The sequence below is a fragment of the Megalobrama amblycephala genome, linkage group LG16 (genome assembly GCF_018812025.1).
Source record: "Megalobrama amblycephala isolate DHTTF-2021 linkage group LG16, ASM1881202v1, whole genome shotgun sequence".
In the NCBI taxonomy this organism is placed as follows: Eukaryota; Metazoa; Chordata; class Actinopteri; order Cypriniformes; family Xenocyprididae; genus Megalobrama; species Megalobrama amblycephala.
Genome location: NC_063059.1, coordinates 23,389,481 through 23,401,721, shown reverse-complemented (window position 1 = coordinate 23,401,721; position 12,241 = coordinate 23,389,481). Strand labels below are relative to the sequence as shown.

Sequence of the window (12,241 nt, the reverse complement as noted above, 5' to 3'; positions counted from 1 at the left end):
ACAGAAGCACGCCGCCCCTCCTTCCCATCAGACCCAAATCCAACAGCACGGGCCCACAGGGCCCCCAATAGGATTTCACTTCTGATGGCTGCCTTTTAGACTACTTCATTAACCCATTTGGACGGCTTAAAATGTTTACATAGAGGTAATACGTCTGTGTGATTTTCTTGCAGCTCCAGAAATTGCAGCTTGCTTTCGCTTTCATCTTCCAAACCATATTTTCGTCTAAATCTAAAGTGCAAATACAAGTCCGTGGCTGTTTGCTAGACAACTGTTACTTTCAGGAGGTGTCCTGTTTAAGTCTCCATTCATCGGTTTCTTTGTGAGGGACGCCATTTGGCTTGCCTTTTAATGTCCAGAGTAAAGCCCCGCTTACAGAAGCAGAATGAGGATCAATATCAAGGCCTCATACAAAAGTGCAGTTGAATGGATACAGCAAATGAATGCTTTGCTCCGCTGCTTTCTAATGAATGGCGTGGCCTATACGGAGGGAAGAAGTCCAGCAGGTGTTTGGCCTATTTATCTGGAGAGGGCCCTGTCCCCTAGACAGCGTGTGGATCATAGCAGGAAGCTTTGTGTCTGCTTTTATTCCAGCCTTTAAGAAGTGCAGGCAGCTGAAAGAGCGCAGACGTGGATATCAAAGGGTGAAGAGCAAGCCCTCCTCCCCCTGGGACAGCGCTGGGAGGGAATTAGACACAGGCCGTCCCATCCATGGCTTTATTCCGCTTTTGTAGGCGGGCAGAGGGGGTTTCGCCTCCCGCTTTTTGCTCTTGGGGGGGGAGCAGCAGCAGCCATTGAGCGCATGGAGCAATTCTCTCCAAATTTATGTCCCTCATTACACCTCGCAGGAGGCACATCTTTGTTTTTATCTTAAAGCCATGGCTCCTCATTAGCGTGGGTGTGAGGTGTTGGTACATGTTGTTTCAGAAACTCTCAGTTTTGGGTGCTTTGAATGTGGGTGCATGAGCAACATCAGAGCATTAGGTCTGCATCTCACAAAGGGAAATTTCTCCTGATGCCTTTTGTGTTTTGAAAGTATTTCGAGAGGCTTAAGTATTCGTTGCTGCGAACTACCGGGGTTCCCCAGCAGTTTCGTGTTGTTTTTGCTGGGGGTTCTGAAACAACCTAAATGATTTCTCATATGTGACCACGTAAAGTTCTAGTTTTTAGTCATATGTCCAGACTGGTTTCTTTTGCTATGAGTTGTCCTGGGTTTGTCCATTTTGGCCGTAAGCTGAGAATGCTATCAGTCTGACCCCAATTTAATGTTTTATGCATTGCATTTATTTTTTATACAGGCATTTTTGAGGGAATCTGATGCCTCAGCAGTTGTCAAAACTTCACATTGTTTAGAAAATGGTGATTCAGTGAATTTATGAAAGGCCTTACTATCACATATCCCCAGGCTTAGAGATGATAATCAGTTACATGTCTTGATGTGGATGTGTTGGCTTACTGTGATTATAGGGGTGTGTGTGTGTTTGGTATCGTTGGCCACACACACAGTAGTGCAATTATGTCCCGCTCTGGGGAGGGAGAGTTGCCAGGCTGCAGTGTGCTTGCCAGTTTATGCCCAGTTCTTAAGCGAACTGTAGATGCCATGTTGAGCAACTTTCCTGGGTTTGTGACCATCTGCTCAGAACAGGATGTAATGAGTTTATGTAAACAAATAGTCTTGTTTGCTTACCTTTTATTTATGGGAACTCCGAAGTGGCACAAACAAATGCTTTTATCTCTTCTTTTTAGAAGGGAGGATGTTGATTTGATCCTGTCCCTCTACTGTACATATTCAGTAAAAAGCCCTAAAAAGTTTTTAAAATATCAAACCAAGCAGCATCTGCAAACAAATGATTGTAGGAACTTTTCTGAGACATTTTTACAATTACTTTTAACCAGCTGGTTTCAAAGTAATTGTCACTTTTATTTTGAAAAAAAAAAATATTATTAGTTATTTAACATAAATATAACAGTTCTATAATATTATTATTATTATTATTATTATTATTATTATTATTATTATTATTATTATTATTATTTTTATTATATTTATTGTTGTATTTATTTTTTACTTAATGCACATTTTCTTTAAAATATCTTCTTTATTCTTTAAAGCCTATTTTTAGAAATATAGCACTTTTCTATTACTATTATTTGTATTGTTGCTTAGTGGTATTTACTTCAAATTTGCTGTTCAAAATGAAGACCAAGTTCTTTATTATTCTATTTTCTTTAAAGTCAAATTATTTTGGAAATGTAGCACTTTACTATTATTATTGTCATTTAATATTATGTTTTACTTGAAGTGCTGTACGCAGCTTTGTGTGAGTTTATGTAATGCATTACATTCATAATATATTTTAAATTTTTTTTTCCATAATAAATTTTTTTTTCTTTTTCTTTTTTTCTCCCTTCGTTATTTTTAGTCATTTTGTACATTTTTGAAAAACTGTTTGGGGAATAAAGAAGAGGGAACACTAATGAAAAAAAAAAAAGAAGAAGAGAATAACAAACAAGTGTTTTTGTGTCACCCTCTCTGCCACCACTTTCTCTCCTCCCCCATCCTGCACTGGCAGCAGGTGCTCGGGCGCCTTGGCTGAGCCGAGTGTCACTTTCTCGAGCCCAGTATCGCCGTTCCCCCCTCCGTCTCAGCCGTGGGTGTTGATTGAGTAGCTCCGTCGAAGCGGATAGTCAGAAAAACTTGTAGTGTGTGGGTGGGTTGTTTAGATGAGCTTTTCATGTGTCCTTGTCGGCCACTGAGCCTTTTCATCATGTTGCATCTTCGCTCCATGCCTTTATGGTTAGAATGATGCTCTCTACCCTGTTTCTCCCACCCTGCATCCCTCCGTCCCTCCTCCCTTTCCTCATGTCTAAGGATGTTGTTTACATCTTGCAGTGTGCCTTGCGCACAAGGTGGAGGAGGATGCGTGTGTGCGCGCCAGTGTGTATGTGTGTGTGTGCCCAAGCATGCTTTTGAGTGCCTGAGGCAGAGTCGTGCTGTCATTGAGAGCTACTCATGGTGTCACACTGACTTTGAGCTCCGCTGCTCGCAGCTCTCTAGTACTCTATCACCTTCGGCTCAACAGTAAAGCTGCAATGAAGTCAAAGTAGCTCTGAGAGCCTGCATCCAAAAGAGCTGGAGGAAAAATATTAGACTAACAAATTCACTATCAATAAATTTTCACTGTAAACATGATCTCTGGAGAGTTATGTGTGTTATTTCAACCTTATCTGGATAAGGTCTTCATTTTTATTTTCATTTACTTGTCTTTTATCCATTGGATATGAAGAAAAAGCTCAATTAAGATGATCTGTTAACACTGATCATCTAATAACGCACTCTCATTTAATTTTGGTCTGCTTCCCATAAGAAATTTGTCAACATATGTTGAAATTAGAGCTGAATGGGGATTTGTTAGTGAGACTGGACATGTATGTGTGCAGTCTCCGGTGGCATCTGTTCTATAAACTGGACCGAAGGGAGTTTAGCTGCAGCCCCACATGCTGCTATAAATAAAGAATATGAAATGAAACGCCCCCTAAGGCTTGAAAATCAACACAATAGGCTGTTTAAGGAACTTGCACACATTAATCATCTTTTGAGAGTAGGGCCTAGTGCATAGTGAAATGATGTCAGTACTTGTTCAATGTAATGACGACCCATTTACTCTCTGTAATAGTAGTAGCTGTAGCAACATGTAGCAAACTATATGTAAATGTTGGACACAGGGCTTTCGCGGTGAAGGAATTTCAGTGATTTTGAGTGGCTCAATATCGCGATATCACTTTTTTTTTTTTTTGCTGTATAAGTAAGTGTTACAATGTGGTCAGCAAGCACAAAGACGAATGAGATTCAAAAATAAAACTGGCTTTATTAATAATTCAAACACTCTGAATGAACATGCAGGAGAATAACGCAAACCACACCATGCATAAATGTGAACTGACGAAGAAAACAAACAGAGCTATAAATAAAAGGGTAGAACAAAGGAACCTAAACTAGACACAGGTGAAACTAATACGTAACTATAGAAACAAATGAGGACATGATCAGTAACTAATGAAACCATAATTAAACAGAGTGGAGAAACGAGCTAAAGGAAAAAGAATAGGATGTCAAAATAAGGGTCCACATAACAGAACATAAACCTGACACTAAGCTTGTTGGGCTATTGTTATTATGCTATTATGTATAAGGGGCCGTTCACATGTCGTGTCGGCAAGCACCGCGGTCGCGTCACGCTCGTTTTTCCAGGCGCAGCGAGATGAAAAATCTCAACTTTTCAGAATGCCCAAGCGCACTGCAGGTCACGTGACAAGAACCATCCGATCAGCTTTGGCCTTTCCAAAACAACACCTCAGCAGTTCCAATCTGTGAATCTGACTGGATGAGAGGCTTTCCAAGACTGCTGCTATTTCACCAGTATTAGCACTGTGACTTGTTTTTGCACATTGTAGACTGGCTGTCAGTCGATGCAGGTTACATTTACACCAGTAGGTGGCGGCAAGGAACTCTCTTTAAGTGAGTCATTAAACCTTTCATTCACCTAATATGTTCAAAAATGCTGATTCATTCATTATTGAAACAAGGTGTTGAAATTATTTTAACTTGGGGCAGCACTTTATAAGACTGAGCCGACGAGCAATGCATCGCTGGGGTAACACTAAGCTGATGCTTTACTCCATAGTGATCAGTGGCATTGATTAAATGGATTGTCCAGTGCTTTTTTTCCAGTTGGTGGAAAAAATTACATTCTTCACTCTTGTTATCATCATTAACTAATTTAGCGTTCCATACACATGTATGAAATGTAAGGGCATAGCTTCATGAAAAAAAGAAGAAAAAAAACAGCACAATTGCAATTGCCGTTGGCTTGTCAGCATTGGGGTATTAAAATCACTTGCTTACTCTTTTCTGATTGGTTGAAATACATTTATAAATTTAGTTTATAAATGTTTTTTCTCTTTTGTGTTTGTAAATTCATCCCCTTAAGACCACCAGTGCTACAGCCATACACATGCAGATAGATGTCTTTTCGCCATTGCCACATTTTTATATGAGCGTTATGCTATGAGTGTTGAAACAGCATGTTTAAAATGTGTCTAGTAAACACTGCTCTTTCCCATTGAATTCCTCTCTATATAGCTGTTTTTGAATGCAAAAGCGGACCTGATTTAAATTCCTTTGTCAAATACAGGACTGTCTGGTTGACTACTTGATTATTTGATTTTAAAAATGTCACTTTTTGTCTCTATTTCAGAAGTCACAGTTACAGGGAATTCCTTTTGATGTGCTCCCAGTTTCAGTTAGGCCAAAAAAATCCTTTTAAATGCTCCGTGGAACTCGCCTCTACACATACAGACAATTGAGTACGTTTTCTCTCAGTGTGTGTCCTTGTGAGTACAACTTAATTCACACCAAGGACACTTCAATGACTGAGACATTTTTATCACAACATAAACACAGTGTGCCCAGCTGCAGAGCAGACAGTAATTACAGTAATCATCTGCACTGTAAGCCTGTTGAAAAATCTGATAAATGTGGGAAATGTGGCTGACTTAAAGGGATATGGAGCGTTTAAGTTGACTCGAAAATGGAATTGGAATTATGGCTTACCTAAAATGTTGTGACAGAATTAGATCAGGAAGGCAAGAGCCCAAATGGGCCATGTAATCAGCATTCCTCCCTGTATCCCTCATGTCAGGTGTGAGATAAGCACAGGGCTATCATAAAAGCCTGAAGCTTTATAAAATCCTATCATAGGACGTCTGCAAAGCTTAGCCTGTTTGATTGACAGAGGTGGAGCAGTTGTCAGGCGATACAGTCATTGCAACAGATGTCCTAACAGTGAGATCAGCATTGATGTCATACAGCCTAGCGACAGCATCTCCTAAGGATACCTGATTGGAATCTGCTGTTAAAAACTAATCTCAGAATCGATTTGAGAGAGAATCGCGACGCATTCGGAAAATCTCAGAATCAAGCAATGCATCGATTTATTGTCCCAGCCCTATCACAGATGTGTTTACTTCCTCAAATTGTCGGAAGAACACAGACGTTGGTTTGCCTACTTTTGAGCGATTAAAAGTCTGTTCTTTTGGACAGTCCGGCAAGTAGATGCCAGGCTGAAAATTGATTTTCATTTAGGTTACAACCAAATCTCACGAAAACTGTTTGCACTGGATTCAGATGATTCAGTCTCTTAATTCATTAGAGTTACTGAACTTGATCTTTTAGTGATGACAGGGTCATTTAATGCATTATTGCAGTTTTATTATGAGGGTCATGTTAAAGGGTTAGTTCACCCAAAAATAAAATTTCTGTCATTAAGTACTGTACTCACCCACATGTCATTCCAAACCTGTAAGACCTTTGTTCATCTTCCGAACACAAAGCTATTTTTGATGAAATCCAAGACTTATCTGAACCACACGTAGGGGGCAACGTCATTTCTCTTTTCAAGGCCCAGAAAGGTAGCAAAGACTTTTTTTGAAGCGTCAAAGATCAAGTTGCAAAGGCAGTCTATGGAAGCACAGGATGCTGTCAGATTTCATCAAAAAGATCTTCAATTGTGTTCCCAAGATGAACGAAAGACTTGCAGGTTTTGAACGTCATGAGGGTGAGTAATCAATGACAGAATTTTCATTTTGGGGTGAACTAACCCTTTAATGAGTGATCTCTTGGCCTCAGCATTTTCTCAGTCATGTGATGGGAATGTAGCAACTGAATGACTCTTTAGACAATAGCCACTTTGGTTTTGTGAACACAAATTTAGAAAAAACAAAATCTCTTTGGGTTAAATCACATAAACTGACACCCCCGAACCAACCTGAGTCTCGCCTGTTTTTCTTTTTAGGAGGAATTTGGAGGCTTTACCACAGTCAGTGACAACAGAAGAATACACAGCCCAGGAAGGACGTTAATAGGTAAAGTATCACTTACATCTCTTAATTGTGTATTCTTTCTCCAAGTGTGTTGTAAAATAATTTTGATTGAAAAACTTTAATTGGGACTGGGCTTGCTGCAATAGTCTGTGTTACATGGTGTTCAGCCCAAGGTTAATTTCGTAAACGAAAACTGAAACTAAGACTAAAACTATCAGTTAAAAAACATTTTCGTTAACTGAAATAAAATGTAAAATTCATAATAAATGAAAAACTAAAACTAAACGAAACTAGCAAAAGTTATTGAAAAACTAACTGAAATAAAATAATAATGATCAAAAATAAGTATTCGTTTTAGTAATTAATAAGTTCTCATCCCGTGGTGGAAAATCTGATGTGGTTTAGTTTAAAACCAATTAGGCTGTATAATACATTTACCTGTAGGTGGCGCTTTATGCATGTGAGGTTAGCTGAGGCTGATAGCAACATCAGTTAACTGATAAATACGACAGACATGAATGATGGCAGGGGGTAGGAAACGACAGAGCCCTGTTTGGGACTATTTCGAATTTAATTCCGAAACAGGAAAAAGCAAATGCATTGTCACGCTGAATAATACACTTTGTGGTGTTGAAATTAAGGTAAAAAATCCCACAAACCTTAAAGTACATTTGCAAACCAACCATCGTGAAGAATACAATGGCGAAAGATTCGGAAAGGAAGACTACCATCGGTAATGATAAAGTCAACGAGGGTGCTAGTAGTTCTCATGCACATTTGAAACCTTTAAGATTGTATTAGTCTGTTTTTGCTAAATTAATATTCAACACATACACTCAAACTCAAAAAGTTTCAATCTTTAATATGTATGTTTGTTCATATGCATGTTCATCATGTATTATGTAAATTTAAGGTGCATTTGTTTGGTTCTGTTTTGCATCTCAAACCCTTATTTTTATCAAGAGTTAACTGTAAGCTGTGCAAACATTACATTTTGCTGAAAATAAATGTCTTGCTTTGCTTTTTTTGGTCGACACTGGAAGTGTTCTGTTAGCTGCTAAACTATAATTACTAAAACTATAACTGAAACTAAATAAAATAAAAACTAAATAGAAATGTGTTTGCAAAATAAAAACTAAACTAAAACTAACAAAACCATTCATGAAACTAACTAAAACTAAACTTAAATTTAAAGCAAAATTGAAAACGATATTAATATAAAAACTAATTTAAAAAAGCAAAACTATAATAACCTTGGTTCAGCCACACAGCGATTACATCACTTGCCCACCATGGCACTGCCCCCCACTGTCGTTTTAGTAATAAAAATCATTTAGTTCAGTTGGAGAACAGACACTAAAGTTAAAAACTGAACACATTTGCTCAATTCACCGTGAGCCTAACGACAGTCGCAGCACAGATCAGCATAGTGTATGCGGTTTCTCCAAACTGTCATTTGTTTTGTTAATAAATGTTCTACGTTTAATATAACCGAGTTCATATTCATTTCTTATTTATTTGGTTCCACAGTGTTTTTTGTTTAAACTTTAAGTTATTTGTTATTTTATATTAGGCCTATAGCATGGTGTATGCAGTGCTTATTTTTGTTAATAAAAGTTCTATGATTAATATAAGCAACCTTGTCATTATACTGTTTTGTTGTTGTGTTTTTCATTAAGACTAATCATGAACCCACCATTCAAGCAAATGCCACCCCTGAGTTGCTGCTAATTCGAAAGCAAAAGTAAATTGCTCACGGCCATTCATAATAGGGCTGGGAGAATAAATCAATTAAACTCGATTCATGGATTGATTGAGATATTTCCAAATGCATCGTGATTTATATTTTGCTCAATTGTAATTGGGATGCATTTAAGCATGAATAAATGTAGTGCTTGTTAATGGCGTGTTTCTCTTTCTGTCAGGTCCTGTCACACCGGAAAAGAAGCCCAGAGGACGTCCTCCTAGGGCACTGGCTGCACAGAGGTTTGGCACTGGTATTGAGACAGCTTCTTTGCCGGTCGCCACAGCTCCTACAGAGAAAGTAAAACGACCACCAGGGAGGCCTCCTGGCACTGGAGAAAAAAAAAGAGGCCGCCCTCCTGCTTCTGCCAGCCAGAGGAGCTGGCAACAGAGTGGCCATGCACTGCCTAAAGATGGTAATGACGCAGCGTTGGAGTGCAGCTCCAGTCCTCCACATTGCAAGGACGGTGTGGAGGACGAAGACAAGGAAAAAAGGCAAACTCTGCTTGGGTCTGGGCATCATCAGGGATCTGAGGCTAAGCTTCACAAAATCAGCCGAGAGTCCAAGGTGACCAAACTGAAAAGACTGCGGGATGTCAAACTGAGCCCCTTGAAGTCTAAGCTGAAGGCCATTGTGAAGAAGAGTGTCCCAGTTCCTGGTGTGCAAAGACGGAAGCGGGGCAGGCCGCCTTCTGCCGAGCGCCTCAAAGCTGAAGCTGCTGCCGCTGCTGCTCAGGCTGCTAACGCCTCCTCGGTCCAGGAGATGTCCACCACAGCATCTGGGACTGCTAAACATAAGGCCTTCAGGGTTCGTCGGGAACAAGACTTGGGTGCCTGCACTCCACATGATCTTAAGCTCAGGGCTTCTCATCCTGCTGATGAATGCACTAGCCCAGATCCCCAAGACTCTTCTACAACAGTCAACCCAGTGACCCCAACTAAACCCGGGAGGCCGTTAGGGTTACGTCAGAGCCCTCGCCATATCAAACCTGTGCGGGTCGTTCCTCCCTCCAAACGCACTGATGCCACTATTGCAAAGCAGCTACTGCAGCGGGCAAAGAAGGGGGCCCAGAAGAAGAAACTATTGGCAAAAGAAGCTATTGGCACCCAGGGAACTGCCAATCCTGAGGGTGGGAAGCACAGGAGGCGAACGCAGCTAACAAACATCAGGCAGTTTATCATGCCTGTTGTGAGCACTGTGTCCTTGCGCATCATCAAGACTCCAAAGCGGTTTATCGAGGATGAGGGCAGTTTCAGTACTCCACCAACACACATGAAAATTGCTAGATTGGACACAGCAGCTTCTGCCCCAGCTCCTCAACCCATAGCATCATCCTCCCCAGCTCTTGTTTCCACAGCTCCCGTCACAAGTGGAACCACTGCCACACCCGGGGCAGGGCCTGCTGTTGACTCTCTCCCTCCTCCCCCACCTCCTGTCCCAACTGGCAGTGCCACTGCCATTGCAGCTAGTCTCCTTAACAGCAGCTGCAACAATAGCACTAGCAACGGGCGCTTCAGTAGCAGTGCTGCATCCTGTGGCTCCAGCGCTGTTTCACAGCATTCCTCTCAGCTCTCTTCTGGCGAGTCATCTCGATCCAGCAGTCCTAGTCTTGATGACTCCTCCTGTGATTCCCAGGCCTCTGAGGGCACCCAGGCCCTTTCGGAAGAGGGCGATCATTCCCCTGCCTCACAGGGAGAGACGGAGGCCAGCATGCACCACACCTCACACCCACCCTCACCACCATCAGAGCCGGAGCCAGAACATGTAGTATTGATGGAGCACAACAGACGGGGTCGCAAAGCTCAGAGTCATAGGAGGGGTGCTTTAGTGGCACGTGGTCGGGGCAGCCTGATTGGTGGAAGGAAACAGGTCATCATCAGCCCAGCCACAGGGGTTTCACAAGCTGGATCTCAGCAAGCCTCTTCCACTGCATCGTTGTCCTCTTCCCCACCACCGCCTCCTCTTCTCAGCCCTTCTCAACCTCCCCAGGCAGCTTCATCCAATGCATCTGAGCATCACTCCCACTCTCCATGGATGATGTCACATTCCATTGCCCCTTTTCTGCCCACCCCTCCAATACTTTCCAGCTCTCATGACAAACGTCGCTCCATACTACGAGAGCCCACTTTCCGCTGGACGTCTTTGTCATGTGCAGAAAATAAGTACTTCTCCTCTGCTAAGTATGCAAAAGAGGGCCTTATCCGCAAACCCACTTTCGACAACTTTCGTCCTCCTCCACTGACTGCTGAAGATGTGGGTCTCATGCCACCAGGGCCTGGTGGAGGTGGCGTTGCACCAGGAGGATTCCCAGCACCTGGTGGTGCATCTGGTACAGGTGCCAGACTTTTCTCCCCCCTGCATCATCATCCTCACCACAATCACCACCAGCATCCCTCATCACGGATTGAAACGCCACTCCAAAAGCGCAGCCCCCTACTACGTCCCCCTTTCTTCACTCCAAGTCCAGCTCATTCCCGTATATTTGAGTCTGTCACCCTCCCATCTTCCTCAGGGAGCAGCCCTGGTTCTCTGTCTCCCCTTCAGGTCTCACCAACATCAAACAAAAAGAGAAAGGGGTCTAGGTTCTCACGTGGACAACCCAGGTCACCTTCACACTCTATGACTACCAGGAGCAGTCAGTCAGGAGTTCAAACAGGGAAGGCCTCTGAACAATCCATGATTAGCAGTTCTGTTCCCATAAGCGTGACTGGAAATTCCAGCCCATTGCCTGGAGTTGCAGTCAGTGCACTTGCTCCCAGTGCCTTAAATCAAGCTTCTTTCAGCGGCTTCCCCTCAGGCTCCATTGGTCTTACAAGCCATGGAGTTTCAGATGGGCGGCGAGCAGCAGGAGGTCTTGGTGTGAGTGGGAGTTCTGCTTCATCTTCACAGCTCTTCCCTCTTTTTACCCCCAGTCCTCAAGGATCAGGTGGGGGTACTGGAAAAGCTGGAAGGGAACGGAGTGTTTCTGCTACTAGAGACACAGGTACAAAGGAGAAGGACAGGGAGACGGAGAAGAGTAGAGATCGTGAAAAGGAAAATAAAAGAGATGGAAGGAAAGATTGGGATAAAAGAGGGAAAAGCTTTCCGTCAGAGGCTTCCCCCAATTCTACATCCAGCCTCTTTGCGGTGGAGGCCAGGGACATTGAAGAATCTCTCACACAAAAAAGGACACCTGGTCGAAAGAAGTCAGTCACAGTTGACTCTGGTGCAGAGGCCTCCCCAAGCGACTCAGCAGCAGTTCAACCTGTTGGGGCCTTGTCATCTAAGGGTCGTCTGGCCAAAAAAGGCAGACCTTCAGAGAAGAGTACTGAAGCGGAGGGGGTAGAGAGGGAGAAGATCAAGGAGAAATTGAGTGCTCTTACCCAAGCGGGGCAGATGGGAAAACCCCCTACAACCACATCACTGGGCTCTGTGTTAGCTCGTGCTGAGAAACAGCCAGTCACAGACAGGCGCGTTGCAGGACTGCTGAAAAAAGCTAAAGCTCAGCTCAATAAGTTAGAGAAGAGAGGGGTACAACCTGGTGATCAACCTAAATTACCGGTATGTCCTGTCTTTTGTTGTCCCCTTTTCTTTGGAAAATGTTCCTAAGTTATTGAAGGCCATTTCCATTTGTTT

At 42.5% G+C, this 12,241-nt stretch overlaps 1 protein-coding gene across 1 annotated transcript in view; it reads left to right on the top strand.

The window, feature by feature from the left end:
* Positions 1-12,241, top strand: part of kmt2a (lysine (K)-specific methyltransferase 2A) — a 34,685-nt gene that overhangs the window by 3,009 nt on the left and 19,435 nt on the right. Inside the window, exons 2-3 of the mRNA XM_048162096.1 lie at positions 6,855-6,924; positions 8,808-12,166. Of these exons, the coding sequence (XP_048018053.1) occupies positions 6,855-6,924; positions 8,808-12,166 (3,429 nt within the window). The remainder of the gene's footprint in view (positions 1-6,854; positions 6,925-8,807; positions 12,167-12,241) is intronic.